This window comes from Numida meleagris, chromosome 18 (assembly GCF_002078875.1).
Source record: "Numida meleagris isolate 19003 breed g44 Domestic line chromosome 18, NumMel1.0, whole genome shotgun sequence".
NCBI classification, from domain to species: Eukaryota; Metazoa; Chordata; class Aves; order Galliformes; family Numididae; genus Numida; species Numida meleagris.
The window spans coordinates 7,520,899-7,541,945 of record NC_034426.1 but is presented as its reverse complement, the minus strand read 5'-3'; the positions used below and the strand labels follow the sequence as shown (position 1 = coordinate 7,541,945).

At 41.5% G+C, this 21,047-nt stretch overlaps 2 protein-coding genes and 1 long non-coding RNA gene across 10 annotated transcripts in view; 1 reads left to right on the top strand and 2 right to left on the bottom strand.

The window, feature by feature from the left end:
- Positions 27-12,848, top strand: TUBD1 (tubulin delta 1). Of its 6 annotated transcripts, none has more exons than XR_002444095.1 (10): positions 27-499; positions 1,041-1,188; positions 1,609-1,825; positions 2,473-2,704; positions 3,469-3,633; positions 4,295-4,429; positions 4,954-5,137; positions 6,085-6,379; positions 7,495-7,629; positions 9,250-10,173. XR_002444095.1 is itself a non-coding variant. In XM_021416167.1 (8 exons), exons 1-8 carry the CDS (start codon positions 328-330, stop codon positions 6,231-6,233), a joined length of 1,356 nt encoding a protein of 451 aa, XP_021271842.1. In that variant the 5' UTR covers positions 29-327; the 3' UTR covers positions 6,234-6,502. The 6 variants fall into 6 exon arrangements, 1 of the variants encoding a protein (XP_021271842.1); XR_002444094.1 differs by lacking the exon at positions 9,250-10,173 and adding an exon at positions 12,103-12,848 and having other exon boundaries at positions 29-499; positions 6,131-6,379; XR_002444092.1 differs by having other exon boundaries at positions 29-499; positions 6,131-6,294.
- LOC110407607 lies at positions 1,943-8,375 on the bottom strand. Its single transcript, XR_002443947.1, has 2 exons — positions 7,477-8,375; positions 1,943-4,395 (listed from the first exon to the last, which is right to left on the bottom strand). It is a non-coding gene; the product is annotated as an uncharacterized LOC110407607 (long non-coding RNA).
- Positions 16,202-21,047, bottom strand: part of VMP1 (vacuole membrane protein 1) — a 57,747-nt gene continuing 52,901 nt past the window's right edge. For all 3 annotated transcript variants that reach the window (XM_021416171.1, XM_021416172.1, XM_021416173.1), the window contains 2 exons: positions 18,228-18,330; positions 16,202-17,005 (listed from right to left, as the gene is read on the bottom strand). In XM_021416171.1, coding sequence (XP_021271846.1) covers positions 16,862-17,005; positions 18,228-18,330 — 247 coding nt within the window. In that variant the 3' untranslated portion in view covers positions 16,202-16,861. The remainder of the gene's footprint in view (positions 17,006-18,227; positions 18,331-21,047) is intronic.

The following is a 21,047-nucleotide window of genomic DNA, read 5'->3' as shown; positions in this document are numbered from 1 at the left end:
GCCGCGGGGAGCGGGCGGGAGATCGGCGGCGCGGGCCCTGTCAGCGCCCCGGGGGCGGGCGCGGTCGGCACGGGGAGGTCGGTGCCACACGCAGAGAATTGCGTCTAAGCTGCCATCTGCATTCTTTGGCGTTCAAGTTGAAGTGCTGACAGTCGGTATTTCACCAGAAATAGCCGCTGGCTGTACTGGTGCCTTTCCCTCCTCACTAGAGGTTGTCAGAAATTACAAAAATGATCAGAATTCTGTTTGTCCCAACCTTCGTAACATCCTTTTCCCCCCCCAAAGGCATATGTTTTTTTTTTAGGGCTAAACACGAGGTGAATTAGAATGTCAATAGTCACAGTCCAGCTTGGCCAGTGTGGTAACCAAATTGGCCATGAGGTGTTTAACACTGTTTGTGGTGATGTCCGTGGCACACATGGATTGTGTTCCAAGAAGGAGAACGAAGCCTACCATGATGCTTGTACAGAACGGTTTTTCAGCGAGGCAGAGTCTGGAGGTACAGCATTTAAGCATTTTGCATCCCACAGAGGGTCTGGTTTCCAGCCTGCTACTCTCATCATCCAAGTTTTACCTTCAGTATGGAAGAACTGTCCCAGTCTTCTGCTTTCCTGACATTGCTTACAACTACAAAAGTAAAATCACAGCTGGTAGAGTGCCTGAGGCCATGAAGCACGTCTGCCAGTAACACAGCTGGGAACTGAACTTGTTTGGATAAACTATCTTCCATTCCAAACATCTGCATTTTCCACTGTAGGTAGACAATACCACCGAGTAGGGCCTGGACTACTTGAGTCCGGTGTTATCAAACAAATTGAGAGATTTATTTCCCAAAAGAGCCACACTCCTGTCATTCGGATCTGTCTTTAGAACTATCAGTGGTTCTCCAGAAATCCAGGGCATTGCTGCATCCTGTTTTCTGCTCTAGCTGGTTTTATGTGGGTGGAGGGAATACAAGTTGGGCCATGATGCAAGTCTGTCTATCTCACATAAACAAGTTGTGATATCAGCACTTAGTTTCGTTTCTCTTCCCCATACAGTACCTGTTGCCCGGGCTGTGCTTGTTGACATGGAACCTAAAGTCATCAGCCAAACTTTGTCAATAGCTGCCCGGTCTGGCCACTGGAAATACGATGATCAGTCGCACTTCTGTCAGAAGCAAGGGTCCGGGAACAACTGGGCAAATGGGTATGAATGATCATTTCAAGCTTCAGTAGCAGAACTGCAGGGACTAATGAGCTGTCTGTGCTCTCTAGGAGTGATACTGTTGCAGCTGAGGTACACATTGTTTAATGACTTAAGGTAGAGAAGCAGTAGGTAGAGCAGCAACACTTCTACACTGCTTTTTGCAACATGAAATTGGTATTTACAGGGAAAATGTAATAGCTTAGAATAGAGTGGATATGTTTAACAGTGGGTTAATAATAAGCACAATTTATAAACAGCTCTTTTGAAAAATAAATGCCACAGCTGAGGATTATTTACTACAAGTAGAATGAGTGACATAATGCCAGCTTATATCGGTAATACAAAGAAAAGTATCCTTTATGAATAGGCTGACCTTACTGCCTTTATATCACCTGCCATATTTTTCTCTTTATTCTACAGTTATTCTGTTCATGGGCCTAGAAACAAAGAAGTAATCATGAATCTAGTACAAAAAGAAGTAGAGAAATGTGACCGACTCAGTGGATTTTTCACCATAATGAGCATGGCTGGTGGTACGGGTTCTGGCCTAGGAGCATTTGTGACTCAGTGTTTAAGAGATGCTTTTCCAACCTCATTTATACTAAACCACATTATCTGGCCCTACGGCACTGGTGAGGTGAGTGTCATTTTTCCCTGAGATGTTCTGCAAGATTATAATTGTGATCGCAGAGGAATGGAAACTTAAATAGACTCTTTGCTTTTCATGAGTAAAACAACATATCTGCAACTGAAATAAAATAGAAAAGAGGAACATTTTATTCTTTTAACGTTCAACATGACACAAAGCAATTTTTTTGCCTAATATTTGGTACATGTAGTTTCATTTAAAAAAATCAAAATTATCAAATTTATCTAAAGATCACAAATATCTCAAGCTAGTAAGAAAACATTTAAAATCTACTTATAAAAGTAGATTTTAAGCAAAATAGCAAAGTGCTATGGTATAATGCAGTTTCATGAGAAGCTCTACTAGCTAACTAGAAATCTCCTGTTATGACAGTATCTCAGCATGACAGTCAGTTCCCAGACAGGTTTCATTCTGAACTGAGATGAGTAACATGATTTTCATAGGTCTTGCTCTCTTTCCATGAAAAAGCTGTGCCAGTTCCTGACCTTATTCTGCACTTTGGCAAAGAAAATGAATCACTTCCTTAACCATAACTGAGGAAATGACAGTAGCCAGAAGAATATGTTACCTAGATAGAAAGAGATCAACTTGTTTGACTCTCATTTGTGTTCATTTTTTTTTTTTTCTTTTTCCAGGTCATTGTTCAAAACTACAACTCTGTTTTGACTCTGTCACATCTGTATCAGTCATCAGATGCTCTTCTTGTTCATGAAAATGATGTCATCCACAAGATTTGTGCTCAGCTGATGCATATTAAACAGATCTCCTTCAGGGATGTAAATCAAGTCATTGCACATCAACTGGGGAGTGTTTTCCAGCCCGCTCGCACAGCAGAAGCTGGCTTACACTACAGCAGAAACCCTTTAGGTATCTAACCGCAGTATAGATATTAAGGAATTCTTACACATCTTTCAGTAATCATTTCATGTTGGGCATTTATGTTCTTCAGTCTCTTTTTCTCAAGTATTTGGGTATAACCCAAGGCTTACGACAGTAAAAACAGATAGTGAAGCGAAAGACTAAGTTAGTAATTCAACCCCAATTTTGTAGCGGAGATACAGATACAGATACCCAGCTTCTGGTTTCATTCTTTACCAAAAGACCCGTGTTCCTCTTTCTTCAAATGGCTACCACCCTTGTATTTACCTTTCAGAGGAGATTTGTGCCGGGCAGTAATTTTAGGCTGAGTTTTTACATTTAATGTTAGGTTAGAAGCTTGTACAAACAAAATGCTAGTTTTGTGTTTAGCTCAGAAGGCACACTAGCATGCAACTTGGTAGCAACAAGCAACTGGCTTGCCAGGAATTTGCTTGTAAAATTAAGCTCTCATTTTCCTTTCCATCTCTTCAGCAGCATAGAAAGTCTTTAAGATTCTGAGCCAGATAATAAAGCAAGAATAATAAGAGCTGTTAACTTGCCTGTATAAAACTCAGTGGTAGGTAGTAAATCTTTGCATTTTGTCAGATGCATCTGTATATTTGTTAAATTTAAACCTTACATATTCAGGTTTGTTTCTCACCTTCAGTTACTAGATCTTTGTAAAATTCCTCACGCACACTCTTCTCCCTTTTTAACTAGCCTATGCGATATTTTTGTCAAACATGAGCAGCTGTTATTTCTTCTTTTTTCAGGGGACTTAATGGAGACGTTAGTTCCACATCCTGAATTCAAGATGTTGGGTCTCCGTAACATACCTCAGATGCCTGAAAACTCCCTTGCATACAGCACGTTCAGTTGGCCTGGACTCATCAAACATCTGAGGCAAATGCTCATTGCTAACGCTAAAATGGAGGAAGGTAAAAAGCACTCACTCATCCATCACTCTTTAAGCATGCATCTTTACAGTTGAAATAAAGCTTACTGTTTTGTGGCGCTCACTGACTTTAGCCGCCCCGTTCAGAAGCAAGCTGCTGTCCTCACACAGCAGGAATTTGCCTCCACATAGCCAGCTGCTTCTGCCCTATTCACTCAGCTGCCACTCCTGCCTTGCTCATGTTTTTACTCCCAGACATCCCAGTTAATTATAACTATTGAAAATATGCAAAACAACAGTTTTTGGTCATGCACTTCATTTACATGATTCATTTGGAACATTCTTTGAATCATTTGTTTTGCTATGCTTTTTCTTGTTACACCTACTAACAAAAATGATATGCTTAGCTTTCCCATATCATTTACATTGAGAATTCAACAAAGCTTCCAATTATGCAAAGAATGGGCTGGTAGATTGCTAACTATAGAAAAAAGTATCCATTTCTCTGGTAAGATTAGTGACTACCAGGATAACACTGCTGGCCAAGCTCAGTTTTCCTCTGAGAATTGTGTAATTGCTGCTTAGCCAACATGCAGAAACTACAAACCCTAGTATGATCTCAGCTTGGGACACAGAGTTAGTCTGAATCCATATTTCATGAAACATTAACTTTGTTTTGTATCATGTTTGCTAAAATCTCATAGGTATTGATTGGCAAGTGCGGCCGCCGTGTCCAGGCTCCTCCATCCCCTCCAGTCATTCCAGAAACAAGCATTTCAATACTTCCATTGCCAACCTGGTCATCCTGCGAGGAAAAGACACGCACAGTGTAGACTTAGGTGAGAAGGAAGGGCACAACATCTTAGTAATTCATTTCACATCTCACTGTTTTCTTTGCATGAAAGTGAAAATAAAACAAGGTCACATATTTGACTAGCAAAGTCAGTATTTCCTCTAGAAAGATTTTAATGTACAAGGCTGTGTGTAATTGGTTAGGACTGCTGCATTTACAGCTAAGACTTCTATATTAACTGAAGTACTTTAGGGAAGGAGGAAGAGACTGAAGTCTCCATATATGGCAGAATTCTTAGCAGTATTATCTGAAAATATATTTTGCTGCTTCTGGAGTGACAAGCATAGCTCGCTTATGAAGTACTGACAATAGAGTACACTCCTAGGTAGTGTAACTGTTTCAAACATTCAGTACATTTGAAGCAGGCTGACCAGTCTGCAGACTTTTTTCAAGGGCTGAACTGATCCACGGAGCACTGATTAGGTCACATGGGACTAATGAGATCAAGATGCAAGACCTTGTAGCTTTACATTTATCAAAGTATTTACATTTATCTTATTTCTGCTACAGGAAGTTTCCAAGATCCCTCATTATATACATCATGGCTAAATCCTCAGGATGCTTTCAATGCATGGAAAACCCCAAGAGCATTTAATAAGTATGAAAAGTCTGCTTCTCTGGTTAGCAATAGCCAGTTCCTGCTGAAACCTCTTGACAATGTTGTAGGAAAAGCTTGGAATATGTTTGCTTCCAAGTAAGTGAAAATAATTCTGTTCATTTCCTTCATAGCTGACATTATGTTCAGTGGTAGCAAAATCATTGCAGAGAAGTGTCTCTTTTTCAGCAAAGTAGTGGTGAATGAGCATGAATACCATTCCCACACTTTAGCAGAAACATTTTTATACTTGAAACATGCTGGCAGGGTGCTTACCTTGCACAGAACAGTGCTTATTTTCTGTGGATTAGCAATACCACATATTGCAGGGCCGTCAATTTGACCATTTTCTCAGTTCTCTACCTCCCTAAACTTAGTGCATTCCAGACTGCCCATTCTAAAAATAATGCACAGAAACTCTTTTACTGATCATACAGTTTCTAAATTATATACAGACGTGCTTCACATTCTAGGAAACAAGTTCCTGGCTCAGTTCAAAAACATTTAGGGGATTTCTGTGTTTACTCGGGCTCCCAGTTCCACATTAGAATAAAAAGATCTAGAAAATAATTGCCTCCTTACTTGGTCACTATGAACCCAAGATTACCAGGTGTCACAGCAGACACCTGGTAAACAGGAATTCGGTGATTAAAAGTCAGAGGAGAAAAACTGCATCTACCAGCAGCGTTCTTATTTTTACCACCTGCTGCAAAAAAAACAGCACTGATAAGAAGCAAGCTATCCTGCACACACAGGTTTAGGCTTTGCATCTCAACTCTATACATTACTCTTCTCATTTAATCATCATAGCTCCTTCCACTTCCCAGTTAGCTGAATTTTGTTAGATGCAATTTTGTCTCATTAAGCAATATACAAAGTAATAAATGCTATTAGAAATAAGACTTATCAGGAAGTATGAATTACTAAATGAATTCAAGAGAGCAAGATAAAACCTAACCAGCGTGGTTATAGGGTGAAAACCAAAATCCATTTGAATTTGTTACAGCAACTATACAGTCTAATTTAATGTGTCACATTCTTCATAGATCTCTAATGTCTTGTCCATTTTTCAACTGTGACTTCAACACACAGAGCCTATGTTCACCAGTACACTAAGTTTGGAATCGAAGAGGAAGATTTCTTGGACAGTTTCACAGCTCTGGAACAAGTTATTTCCAGTTACACCAACCTCTGATTTTTGAAATGGTCTCCTCCTGAAAGAACCCAGCACTGGAAGACCTTTCATCAGCTATCAAGTATATAAATTACTGGACTACAACTCTTTGTTAATCTTGTGCTAGAATCAAACTGCATGAGAATGGAGTGTGTTTGTATGGGCAGGTATTATTCATATTTAATAGATGTAGTAGCTATTTTCCCATACAGCTGATATCTTTTGTAGCTTAATCTTCAAATGTCATTTTCAGAACTTGCGTATTTTTAATAAAGAATTTATATACCGAAGGACTTCTCTCTAGGCATTCCAGCTCCTCCAGTTCCAACTTTTCATGCTAACACTTTGCCCTGGAATGCTTTAATATGGATAAAAATACACAATATCAGAATTATTAATCCAAGCTCCATTTGGGTATCATTCAAGAGACAATGGTCTGCCACATGGTGCTTTAAAGCAAAGTAAGGCTGAAATTCTACTGTAAGGGTCATAGCCTTGACAAAACACTGGAAGTTCTGAACCAGCTGGGAAGAAAAACAAAAAAACAACAAAGCACCTATGAATGGGAGTCTTCATTTTCTTGGTATCCTCGAGTTATATTAGAGATTACAACAAATTGCCTGCTTTTCCATTCATTTAACAGAGAAAACTGCAACTCCTGCTCTTATTCCTGTGTTGGAAGAGCAAGCAGGTGTTCTTTTTAAAATCTATTTTTCAGTACTTAAAAAGATTTGGGAGGAGAATTGCTGGTAGGTTACAAATGGATGACACTGTAACGTATTGTGTAATTTCAAAATTTAAGAAGCATGCCTTTTATTTTCCCGACCAGTGTTACCACGACCACAAGGTGGTGCCACTGTGAAGCTGCAGCCTGCAAACACACTAGCCAGGTACAGGAGCCAAAACAACCAAAAACCACACAGAAAAAAAAAAAATCAGATCAGTCTCGAGGACTTTTCCTTTAAGAAGTGGACAAATATCACAGTTTCACTTCAAGCCTTGGAGCTATTTCACACCAGGCCTCTGAGCTTTTAACTAAAAGATGAGCAAGCACGTAGAACAGTAAATATGTTAAGGCCTTTTGCAACATGGTCTGCATAGAAGTCTTGCCCTGTTAGAAATTCTAATTTAGATTTTAAATCTTCAATGAATTAACACAGCGGTAGATGCAGAAATGCCCTTGTAATTGTGCTGAGCTCCAGTTAGAGGACAGCAGACACTGTATATTACTCTTATCTATACTTCCTTTCTTGGTTTCATTTACCTCTTTGTTTTTGTTCAGGTCGGGAACAGAAGCACTGAAATCCATCCAGGAACAGCTGTTCTCAAAGTAGCTCTGGATCATGAGATCTGGAAAGGCAAACAAAGCTGACAGGATCCAAGTAACTGTACAACTGACTCTGGAGAAAGTACTGGGGTAAGTTCACAAACAAATACAGAAGCAGCAAGGGCTGACCACTGGCACGGCTGTAGTTTCAACACAAGCCACAGTGGATTCTCATACATTTCATGGGATTTTATAGATAAGCAATGTTAATCTCTAATGCCTTCGGGAAAAAAAGTTTCAGGAGTCTGTTTGTAGTAGAGCAACTGTCAGCCCATAGCCTTGGAGTTGAGACTAGTGCTCATTCATACAGAAAAATTACCTGTGTAAATGAACAGCTACATCAGTGCTTCAGTTCAATAGCTAAACCAGAAGTATAAAGGGGAACAAGTCATTTGCAGGGGTGGGTGGGGAGGATGCAGGAGGGAAGGCAAAGAAAGCACGTGGGGTAAATGCACCCAGTGACTTTTCATATTAATAGACACTTGACATTTATGACAACACATTTTGACAATATTCTTCTTACAGACCACAAGTGCACAATCCAACAGTTCAGCCCAGTTTGCCTTCTCTTTTCACTCAGCTGCTTTAATTCCTGTTTTAGGAATTCCTTCTCAAAAGAAAGACACAATAATCATGGTTCAACTATCCAGACATACTTTGTTTAAAACCACATCTAATTTTTATAGACTGTTATTTGTGATTATTTAATATTTTTTCACTAAATTACTTCCTGTCAGCTCAGAGCTAGGGGACTGTTATGATCAAAAGGGATTTTCTGGTGTTATGTTTTTGTCAGTTGAACCATTAAGCTAGTAGGTATTATCACACAAGAAACAAGAAATTGCACAGAACATCAAGAAAACCAGCTCAGGCAATTCAAGTTTGCAAAGAGCAAAGGGTCAGGAAAGCAAGCTGAACAGTGAGGTTCTCCTCCTTCCCTCCTTCAAAAAGCACCTTTGCTTAGCAAAGGTAGAAATCATTTTTCCTAGTGTTTCCTTCAGATACTGCTGTCAGACTAAGGATTTCTTCCGCTGTCAGAAATGAAAACAGCTAACTTCATTCTGAAAACAGTGACCGAGTCCCAGGGTTGGACATTCCTCCTCACTGTTACACTGTTACAAAAGAGTTACACAAAAGCTTTTAAAAAGCTACAACAGGTAGGTCTTCTCAGCAACAAGGAAGAGAGCTACAGTTTATTGTAGTGCTACATAAGTAACTTGCACAAATAACATTGAATTAAGTCTGTGTATTTACAATTCAGAACATGAAGGAAACACAGCAGCACTTATGGCAGCCATGAAAGACACAGACCCATTCATCCACCCCTTACAGCTGCATCTAGTCTTTATGGCGTATGTCACTTTCAGTTAACAAAGGAGCATATTTGGGTTCTTGTTTACATTTAATGGCAGAGCTATGCCGCCAAGTTCACTGCTACTTAACAAGATGCCAGTCAAATTTTGAATTTTGACAGCACAGATTTCTCGAAGCTACAAAAATTGGAGGTAAAAACAGAACCGTAACTGTTGTATTAGCTCTTATGATCACTTTCATTACACTGGAGGTTGACAGGAATTATTTTTGGCTTCTCTGGGTCTCTTCCTGTCAGCGTTTTTCATGGCTGACCTCAGTTTTGAGACTCTCACACCCTCTCCCAAACTAAGCCTTCATTTTTTGATCTATGGCTGAATTCCTCTATTTTTTCCCCAGGATGTGGAGAGCAGAGGGTCAAGTGGCAGGAAGCGAATAACTATTATCAAATGTACATCATCTCAAATTATATTAGAAGATGGAGAATTATTTTTTTACTATTATTTTATGGAGAAAATGAATTGTGTAAACGAGAGCTTGAGCCTGGCTGAGGGCTGTTACTTCATTAGCAGCTGAAATCATCGAGGTAGATCAAAAGGCATCCCAAGGCAATGGTGAGCCAAGGGACCGCAGCACCGGTGGCCCTGACCCCACTGCTTTTAGGCAAACTATCCACAGGAAATCCATGAACCAAAGAACAATGCATCGAATCTCACTATTGTTTGTTGTCACAGACAGGTGCAGGTCCCCTGGAAGTTGATTCAAGGACTAACTGTAGCAGAAATACTGAGCGAACAGGATAACTTTATTTGGTCACCAGAAAAACAGGACCTAAGTGTAATGTGTTGCAAGTACTTTAAAGACAGTGACTGGCACCGATGTAACTTATTTGGACTTGCTTGTAAAGTAGGACTCCATTACCAGTAAAGAAAGGATATGAACAATGAAAATGGACTTTTAGGGGACTTACGGGCATGGAGTTAGCAACAGGAACAGTTCTAGATTAAGGGCAAAAACCTGTGGTTTCCACAAAGACCAGAATTCTGCCAACATGGAAAAAGGAAGTCGTGTGCGAATTAGCAGCTGGTACATGACTGGGAAACGTTAGGGTGAAAAATGTATTGAATGAATCATTCATTTCCTTTAGCATTTGTTAATAAATTCAGTATAAGTGCTATGAAATGACAACCCAAACATCCTAAAGGAAATACTCTCGGATGTCAAAGCATACTTTAAGGAAGTCTGAGATTTGCTGGACACCGCTTTAAAAACTGAATAACAGCCATCAGGAATGTGATTCATGGATCTGCTGTATTACAAAAAGCTTCAAAAAGAGCAGAGCTGCTGCCATTCCTCTAGTGCTTTCAAGGGCACCTCAGCCACACCTTTACCAATGCAGCAAACTCCATCGTAGGCTTCTTCCTCAAGCCAGCAGCACAGCTTGGGCACTCCAACAGCCTTTAACCTGCCTGGGTGCAGAGCTGATAATCCCAAGTTTTAACTGTAGAGCCTTTCCGGCTCTTTCAGTCAAACTGGATGTTCACAATGGCCCCTTCTGAGTGCACATTGTATGAATCCTCTCCCTCCAGACAGCCACTTCCCCTCTGTCCGGGTGGGTAATGAGTCACCCACCTCTGTGAATCAGCAGAACAGGCTTAACCCCTTCCCAGAAGCACCAACAGCTGCACATCGGGCAGTGTTTCAAACAAATGTTATTGCTGACAATACAAAGCAAGCTGGAAAAGGCTGGAGATGGTTTGGGGTAAGAGACTAGCGAGGCCGTAAGGTACCATCAGATAGAAAAATGAACAAAATAAGGAGTTTCTCTTGGCCAAGGCTCCTCTCAGCATTTCTTGTTTCAGCTTCAGGAAGCTGTGAGCTCACTTCACTAATTATGTATGATGAGAAACAAAAGCCATCGTAAATGGTATACGTGCGCTTAGATGTGTGCATTCTGCAGAAATGATTTTTGTACCTATTTGGTTACACGTACAGAGGTTACGTATTCAAAGGCTCACAAGAGTACACTTCAGTTGCCTGAGAATGGTGTAACTGTGGTCAGATGACACGATTTAATTTGAGCCTTTGCCCAGCAAGCTCTTACACGTAACAGATCAGTGACTGGAGCACGTGAGCAGAACACCACCCAAGGAGCCAAATGGAAAGCAGCCTCATCCCACACGCTGAAGGTGCAATGAAACACTGACTCCGTACTTCTCGGTTGGCAAAGGCAGCAGTAGAGTCATTGTGGCAGCCCCAGTAAGAACAGTCAGAGCTGGGCAACAGTTCAGAGCTGCCACTCTCCAGATGGCTCTGAACAATACTGGGTTCACTACGTACTCCCATGCAAGAGTGCTGTGGGATGGCTGCGTTTCTACCACTTACAAAGAGCACGCTGGGACATTTATTTCCTCCTCACCCCACATGGAGCAGCTCCAGTGCATATTCCCACACCACCGAGTCACCAGGTCCGCAGATGTATGCATGCAGCTATTTGACGTTGTAAATCACGTCCCTCCCTGAGACCTTAACTGAGCTTTTCACATCATTTACCTCTGTAAGACTGTCTCCACACTCAGTATTTTCACTGTGAAGTATTATTATATATATTAAAAAAAAATAGATGTGAATCGAATGCATACTGTGGCAAAGTAGCTTATTTTTCATCGACAAAGTAAACCTGAAGTTACACATTCACATGGGATCCCACTCAAACTGAAGAAAACTCCACTCAAGAGCCAAACCTCGACTTGTACAGAGAGCGTTGAGCACGATGGGCAGTTGGGGCTGTGGGAACTGAGCAAAGAGCCCTCAGCAATCGCCTCACCAGGAGTGAGCATCATTCTGCCATCAACACCAACACCTTCATTACTCACTTACTCAGAATGACCATCTCTCAGTCACAGCAGAGCCCTACTGCCAAAAGATAGCACAGGAGATTTCCTACTTAAAGACATGGAGAGTTCACAATCTCCTGGATCTGAGATACCTTTCAGACAGGTGTGATCCTCCATGATAGCAAAGAGCAGTGAAATGACACACACTACCAATGCCACAGGGAAACAAAATGCTTAAACCACTTCTCTTGGGGAGGCAGAATCAGACCTGTGGGGCCTCCTCTGTCACACTGACATAAAAAAAAAAAAAAAAAAAAAAAAAAAAAGTAGATGATGCTTTAAACCACTGGTATTAAGCACACAGGATCTCTCAAGCAGGAGGAGCACAGAAGTGACTGATCTGTACTTTTTACAGGGACTGAACAGCAGTTTCTGGGGCCATCAGAACGCGGGTGCGGAGTGGAGCAGTTATCAGAGAAGGAACAACACAGGGAGCTGCCAAGCCCTATCTTTTGCTTTTCACCAGGAAATAGCAGCTCGTTTCCTTATTGCCAACTGCCTGGGCACCACGTTTCACCTTCTTGGGAAACCAGAGCAATTAAGGGGGGAAGCAACTCCCCTGAAACATGGGAGGTGCCGCACTTACATACCCGTATCTGAACAGCTTAAATGGGAGTTAGAGAGAGGCAACCTTTGATTTAATGCTCACGTAGTCAATGCTCTGAGTCATTCCATAAGTGAACAGTAATAAAAACCCCTCCAGCAGATTAAAGGGCGATGTGAAAGGCAAACTAAAACAAAGCACAGCCCGTTTAACAGGTTCACGTGTAGTTTTTAAACAACCGAACCTCACTGGCAGTGAATATGCAGAACAACTTCAGAGCCTGACTGCCCATTGCCTGAACTCAACACAGAGCCTGAGGCATTTTTGACCAAAACACCATTGTGCTGAATCCCCGGTGCATGCCCAAAGCCCACCACAGACCACTGAGCCCTTCCTGTCTGCTTTTAGCTGGAAGGGCAGATGGTCTTCTGGACACTGATGACCATTTCTGCATTTGAGCTCTTCTCACTGGCTTGGGTTGTTACACCTCTACTGCTCACTCTGCAACCAAACAGTGCTGTGCTGCCTCTTGGGAATGCTGAGTGCATGCAGCCACCAAGTCAAACAGAGGAAGAAACGTGAGGCTGCAGCTCTGCCCTCAATGACACACGTGAACTCCAAAAGTCACAGCAGGATCAGGAGGTCTCTGCATAATCCCTTTAAAAATGAGTTTGCAAAGAGCACAGGCAAATATTTACCCTCTATCTGATTCGGAAGGCACTGGGGGTGTTCCACACAGAGAGTAATCACTTTGCTCTGTTTCCTGAAGAAGTTCCAGCAACAAACCCTCCCCCAGACCATTCCCCCCCCCCATGCCCCACTCAGTGCTGCAGTCCCACAATCCCATTGGTAGAGGAAGCACTTACTGTTGGGAGGTTTTTTCTCTTTCTGCTGCTCCAAGAAATAAAAACAACACAAACGTACAAAAAATCCTTCAGAACTTACAATCCAGATGAGCCATCTCCATTACCTTGTGCATGACTACATTCAACCTTACAACTGCTGATGACCAAGTATTTTTTAACCACGTGCTTCAAAGACAACTGCCATTAGTTTTACCTCCAGGAACACCTCCCCCAGCCACCACTTATTTTTACACCCGCAATACACTTTGTTCACCACCACTCATGTTTGTGCTTGATAACCATGTAATGATCCACAGTGTTCTTGCTTGCAATTAGTGCTGCCTGCAGTGAGGAGAAGGCTGATCCTAACAAATTAAATAATGAAACCCCAAAACACAGCAGGGAGGAACAGTGAGGAACAGCACTGAGCCCCTCGAGTATCAGTGAAGGGTGCCTGTCAGCATGAGCAGCAGCAGGGTGAGTTCAGCTTGCTGCGTTACTGGGAACCAGTGGGACACTGGGACAGAGGTAGGGAACTGCAGACGGAGCGGTTCCAGTTGGCTGTGATGGAGCAGCGTGGGGCTGGTGATTCCTTTTAGCACAGACCAGTGTGACCTTTTCAACTTATCCATCAGATAAAGCACAGTGATACTACTGAGGCTGTTGCTCTTGGCAAACAGAGCTCACTTAGGGCCTAACCCACGCTGAGCTCTGTGATCAACTGCTTCCAGCGCGCAACTGAAAGTATTCCCAACAAAAGGGAACTGTTTGCTAAGGGAGCAAAACACGTTCAGATGAGATGTGAAAGGCTCTGGGCCTTTCTCTGTAGCCACAAAATAGACTGGAAATACACCTTCCATCCTCACGCTCACCGTAGAACACTTGGGATAACAAATTTCACAGCGTAACCAAATTCAATACACAAAAAAGGAAACAATCCAGCTGGAACAAACACAGGGAATCTGTTATTTGTTTATTTAAGTAAACACAGCACTCTCCATTTGCACAACCTTAACTTGTATTATTACCTTTTACCAAACCTTGTTATCTCCCGTGGCTGAACAGGTAGGAGGAAGGAGAACGACCAGTTCCTCTGTTAAATATTTTCAGAAAGATTCAAAACAATGGCATAGCTCATCGGAGCGGATACGTACAATGTGACATGCAGAACTGTATGTTTGTAGTTCTCACTTTACATTTTCAATGTGCAAACAGATTGAAATAAAAGGGGGGAAGCTGTCAGTTTGCCCAGCGACTTTTCACTACTAATCAGTGGGCAAAGAGGCATAATTACAATGCTACAGCATTCAGAAAGTTATCGTTTATTGGCTCAAGGGGCTTCTTCCCTCCCTTTTTAATTATTATTACAATCTCATCTGTCTGACAGCATACAGGGCCCTCAAAATGGCATAAACTTCAGTGACTCCTATGAAAGGCCTTAAGACACTACTGGAACTGCAAAGTAAACAGCAGCGTCCTACAAACGAACGGTAATTTTGAGGAAAAAAACAATGGCACAGAAGCGAGGAAGGTTGCAAACAGCTGTTTCACTAATCCAAACACTCTGAAGAAAAATGAACAAGCCACAAGCTGCTAACATGAGCTATTATAATGAGCAAAACCAAGGTTTTAGTAGACTGAAAAAAAGCAAAGTATGAAAAAAAAGCTTTTTTTTTAATGTTGTGAATGTGTATTGCATTAGAACAAGTTCTTTGCTACGTAATTGTCAAAGTGCTTATTTAAGCCCAAAAGAGAAAAAGACACTAGGGCCAAGAATTAAGAAAAACTGTTCACCTGCTAAAACTCAGCAGAGGCAAATGAACGGCCTTATTGCTTTTAATGGCCTCATGCTGCTTCTCCTCCTGTTGCTTGTAACTACCTCCCAGCACTCAGGGCTTCAAATATTTAAATATCATGCAGTTCTGTTGAGAAAAGTCTGTATTTAAAGCCTCCCCATTCACTCAATAATGTTTGAAGTTACACATGAAGCATACAAGATAAACATTACAAACCTGACACACAACCACGATGGAGCTTTAAGAGATGCTTCGGATGCAGCTTGCCACGCTGCGTGGCTGGCGTACTCATTTCCATCAAAACTGAAAAACATTTATATGCCACTGATGTTCAATGAAAACAGCTGGAGATGGATGAGCAAACGGTCAGATGAGAGATACCAAAATGTCAGACAGCCTACCGACTGTTGTTGCCATGAGATCCAACAGTCAACATCAGTCTGATAAGCTATCCGACAGGATGGTACAGCCATGGGGATGTCACGACGGCTGGCGACACAGGAGGACATTCAGGCAGGATTGAACAAAATCCTATTCCTCACACCTTGCTCAAGATCCGCCCTAACCTAACACAGGGATGAATACAACCCAAGCAAGAGCAAAATCGAGCTTCCCCTGTGTGTGTGTGCCACCAGTTGATAATGCTAATTGAAAGTCAAATTAATACTTAATTTCCCTGAGGCTAAAAATCAAAAACAATAGTTCTAAAATTGCAGGAGTAGTAATACATACACAACAGCAGTGGAATGGCTGTCTACTTTCTAAAGAGGGAAGAGATTGGTTTTGATATGGATTGCATTCACATACATTAAAATCGGAACACTGATCCAAAGCAACGTTTTATAAACGTCTGAATTTTAAAGCCTAAGTGTAAGGTTTTCTGTTGTTCCACACACAATTGCTGGGTTTGACACCAATTCTGTTTTCAGCTGGAATCTTGACATTTCCCCCTTCCCTTCTCTTCACAGCCCATGGTGTGGTGATCAGTGCCAAACACTGACCAAGAATTTATGCTGACAATCATAGCTAAACTCGCCTATTTTAAGCAGTAAGCCACAATTCACCCAGTGATACGCCTTCTACTTTGTTCTGCTAAGTAAGAAGTTCTTAAGAAAAAGGGAAAAAAGAATAAAGGGTGGTTTCAGCACCATTTGTGCAGGAAGGATGAGCAAAGCATGCAACCTGTGGGATTAAGGCTTAATAAAGAAGAAACTCAGCATACAAAAGGGGAAAGGAAAAGAAACAGCTTAAAAAGACTGACACAAGAAATTCTGGAATGATCAAAGATGACTTTATAAAGTTTTATCTTAACTTCATTCTAAATATACAGAATAAAAAAACGTCAGCTTCAGCATTTTGACATCAATCATCTCTGCTAACATCGTGACGATTAAAGGGCGGCTTTTCCAACCAAGAGCACGTGCAATGCAATGGGACACCGGAGAATTCAAATGGAATAACCTTACCACGAGGGACATGCAACAGTTTTTATCCAATTTGTATTCATTTATATACATCTTGATGGTCTTGAAAGTTAAGGTAAAAAAGCAAAAGAGCCGCCCTTCAAAATAAAGGTTCCCCTTAGGTCAGTCTGAAATGAAATCAGGAAATACTAAACCATCGGTTTTGGAAGTAATCTGGATGGACAACATCTGTGTTAAACACAATTTAACATCACCTTGTCCATGCCGTATAATACAACTCAGACATGTAAAGCATTCATACCTTACCTTAACACCTATAAGTTTGTCAGTGAAACGTCTGTTCTAATAGCCAAATTATTTTCAAAATAAAATAAAAACCTGCTTTAGTTGAAAGTTGATGTTAAAAAGTTTTTCCCCACTTTGAATAATGCTGATTTTTAAAGGTACGGAAAGATGCGTCACTTTTTGTGTCTGCTAAAGCCCATTCCCAGTTTTTTTTCCAAGCTCATTTGGTTTTCTCTTCCGAGTACATCTTCTGTTGCAGCCGTTTGGCATAGCTTTGGGCCATGGAGTTGATTATAGATAAGATAAAATAACAAACCATGACAATCACCAATTTTTCAAACATCCACGACAGCCAGTTTTCTCCCTGAAGAAGACAAAGACAAAACAGAACAAGGAGGAAAACGGAGATTAGTGGACAGCACAAAGGCAGCTCTCTCCATTTTATACGTGAAGGGGAAAAACCTGAACATTTTTTTAGAGCTAATCTATCAAACTGAAAACAGGAACCAAGCTGTCTGTACAGCTGACTTTGGTCCCTGCAAAGACAAGGCACCGGGGGCTGCCACCCACACCGCGAGGCAGAGGACGAACCCTTGCTCACTACTCCTGTGCTGATCAAGTGATGTATATTATTCCCGGCGCTGGTTGGTCTCTGCTACCACTTCAGAGAGTTTGGAATTAACAGCCCCCGACTGCCAATCTCTGTCTTGTTCATTGCAAGGAAAACAATACTGGTTAACAATGTTCTTTTCCTAAAGTGTGCAACTTCCAATTAGCATCTGATTCTTCTTCTCGAAGTTAATGCGATGACCTCCACAGTCCCACTCCGTTTCCTCGCTGCTCCTCACTGCTGCTTTATGTCAAAGGAGGGCAGCACTGCACCGCACAAGTCACGTCAGTGTGCATGAGAGGCATCTCAGCATTTACTTATCCCGGACTGATCCTCCCTAATTGAATCTCCTTTCTATTAAGAAATGGACCGAGAAACGTTTATAAGAGCTCCAACTACTAATGAGCAGTTAGGTAGATGAATGGGTTTGGGTGACTGGAGCTCCTGCTGAAGTTACACACTTGCTCCATCTCCACTGAAAATTTTTGGGTTTTTTTAGTGCTTTGTATGAAAGGGTACTTCTGCCCCTTTGTCCCAACACCAAACGCCAGATCTTTCTTTCTTTTTTGAACACTGACCTCTGGGGGTTCTGTTTCTCTCATTGGCCATTAAGCAACAGATCCCCCCCTGACTCCCCAAGCACTGGTGCTGACACAGTTTGCCATCACTTCTCATGTAAATGCAACTTCTTTCTGCTTCTATTTCTCTTTCAAAATAGACACACTAACGGAGAGGCAAGATGAGCCATCGGTCTTATTTTATTGTTTCCTGTATTATTTAGGAGGTTTGCACCCAGCTGCATACAATTCTTTTATTATCGTTAATTCCCAGGTTGCTTTTAAAATTAATTTTTACCTATTCCCTGGGCCACTGCAAAACCCTTTGCAAAGCAGAATAAAGAGTTAAATCTGCAAAGCTGACCCAGGGAGAAGGCAGAGAGAGGAAGAGTTCACGGGGGAGGCAGAGAGGCTCTTACCTGCGGCACGCCGCCGTCGGGTTTGTGGTGGAGTTTTATCCTCTGAGCTTCCAAATATTCTTGAAATGGCTTCTGAAGAGAAGGACCTATACTTGGAATAGCACTGATGCAAAGTTTATCCCAGGGAACAAGACAAAACAGAGGAGGAAAAAAAACAAAAAACAGAAAAAAAAACATATATTAAAAAAAAAAACAAAACTTACCACCTTGACCCAAACAGAACAAAGTTCCAACTGAGCTACAGCTCAGAAGGGCTTTGCTACTTGGGAAAACAGATAAGCACAAAAATAAAGTGTATTTTATCTTTAATCTGATACTTCTGAAAGGGACGTGTTTCCCCAGAGCCTCAAAGTGTTTAAAAAGAAAAATATTTCGGAGCAAATCAGTGATAATACACTGTTGGTAACACAGAAAGCAGCAGTGAGCGTTTCCTTAAAGCCTGGGAGAGGGCAGCCAGGGCTGCGCGCTGATGCGGTGCTGAGAATGAAATGAATGACTTCTCAGAAGTCCCACATTTATCACCAGCAGTTCCTGTAAGAACTGGTTTGAACCGATTAATAAGGAAATGACTTGTGCTTGTGTCATCCTTCAGTTAAAAAAGAAACTGCTCGCCCTATGACTTGCCCCTATCTCCTCAAAGGAGACGGCCCCTTTCTCAAACTAAGTCCTTATTAGGACAATCTGTGCGTCATCCTTATCCAGAAAGAATGCATTAGCAAATTCTGCAGGCTCCTCCCACCGGTCAGTGATTAACAAAGGAACAAAGAGAGAACTATGAACCCTGTTCTGAATCATTTCATGCTTTATGGCAGATGACTTGCACAAAAACTGCAACACGTTACTGAACACCTTGTTCCTATGCTCACATTATAAAGATTGCCGAGAGGTTTTCGGAGCTGCCAGCGCTCTCCCAATGCACAAAGGTGTTAACACTGCACAGAGCGACCACCAACTTCCATCCTGCTACCACCACAGCCTATCCATATCCAGCATTGATGATTTTCCTGTAGATCTGAACACCATGCTGTTAAGCAAGAGGACTGAGGAGCTAAAGAAATTGTCATAATGCTTAAAAAAAAAAAAGCTTAAGCGTTACACAGAAGAAATGACCACCAGCAGCAACTGGTGGTAGTACAGCCCAGCACAACCTCAGCCACGTGTGTACAGCACCACTGCTAACAACAGCCAAGCTGGGAGATTTCCCATTGCTGCCAAACATCAGCTTCTTTTCTTTTTTTTTTTTTTTTTTTAATTATTAAAGAAATCAATATGGTCTTCTACATTAGTAAAGTCACCTACGATTCAGTGCTACAGTTCTGAGTCTTTACGCCACCACTCCGGGGAGAAGTCAGTAACGTTTGCTTCACTGAGTCACACGTAGACAGGGCTAAAATCCATCATCTCCTCTCTGAATTACACAATGGGGGGACCCAGACCCCTACAATTATTTCCCCCAGCCTCCCGTGTTGACATTACATTTGCTTTTCCACATTAAATCCCAATCCCTAAGTAAGAGCTTTCTAACAATTGCAAATTATGGAAATGCACAGGGTGAAGCAACAAAACAGCTCACTCTCCCCACTCTGTTCCCTCTACTTGCCAAGAGGGCAAATCGTTTTTTAAACATATTTATCACAAAAAGATTGCGTCCCTCATGATTCACCATACGCCGACACCAACGGGTGAGTAAATGTTGTGCCCGGAACAGTACATTTTCAGCCAACAAACAAAAGGATTGAGACTAGAGCACATCTAGGACGCATTTTGCACAAGAGCATGTCAACATCTACAAACAGTTCCCAGGTTTTCGGAACCCACCCTTCAGAATCTGACTGTGTCTGCGGTGAAACGCTCTAGGAGTGACTCGCTGATCCGTCCCAGTCACTGCTGCAAAGAGCAGTTATGTGTCGGGGTTTCTTTCCTTTTGCAAATGGAAGCCCAGGAAAGATCCTGAAAGGTAATACTTTACTTCTAAAATTTCGCATGAATGTGAAAGGAAAAGCATGAGAACTGGGAGAGATGAAAGATTAACAGAAGTTATTCTAATTCTCCATTCTTTTTTTTTTTTTGGAAAGCTGAACCAATTCAGTGCCAGAATAGCATTAAACAACAGAACTAACTAATAAAACCAAGCTGGATGGCTCGGAGGGATTCTGTACATTGCCACTATTTCAGGTTTTTTTCCCACTAAAAGTACTCAGCATTTTCTCTTTTGTGGGCCTTACTAACAGTTAAGTGTATGACATTAGTTCGATCAGAGTTATTTTGAAGAACTTTAAAATCCTGAACATAAGGACCTCTGTTTCTTTGCACATTCACATCAGCTTTAATATACAAAAAAAAAAAAAAGCAAAAAAAGAGCATAGATTTAAAATAACAAATACAATGAGGCAGAATGGCACTAGAAAACCAATTTTCACTGCAGCCCCAGTTCTAGAAATAAGATTTGAACTCCCATTTCAGTGAGTTTGTTTTGGTTATTTGCACTCTTCCAACAAAATCCTGCGAGTTACTCATTTGTATTCTAAAATTCAAAGGGTAGGAATTGCTTTAAAAGAAAAAAGTAAATTCCTTCTTAGAAAAGACCACTGGTTTTCATTTAAAATACAAAGGAATGCGAGGTGCCCCTCACAAAGGTAGTGAAGCTCAACTCCCATCAAAGAGGGAGGGAGGGGACTTCAGGACAGAGTTTTCTGTATTAGACTGAAGGCAGATGCAGGTACAAATGCCAAAGGAACAGATTTGCATTAGAATTCTGCACCACTTAGCAAAGACCTTAAGATATGTCTTCAAAAGCGACCGAATGGTCAAGAGGCCGAG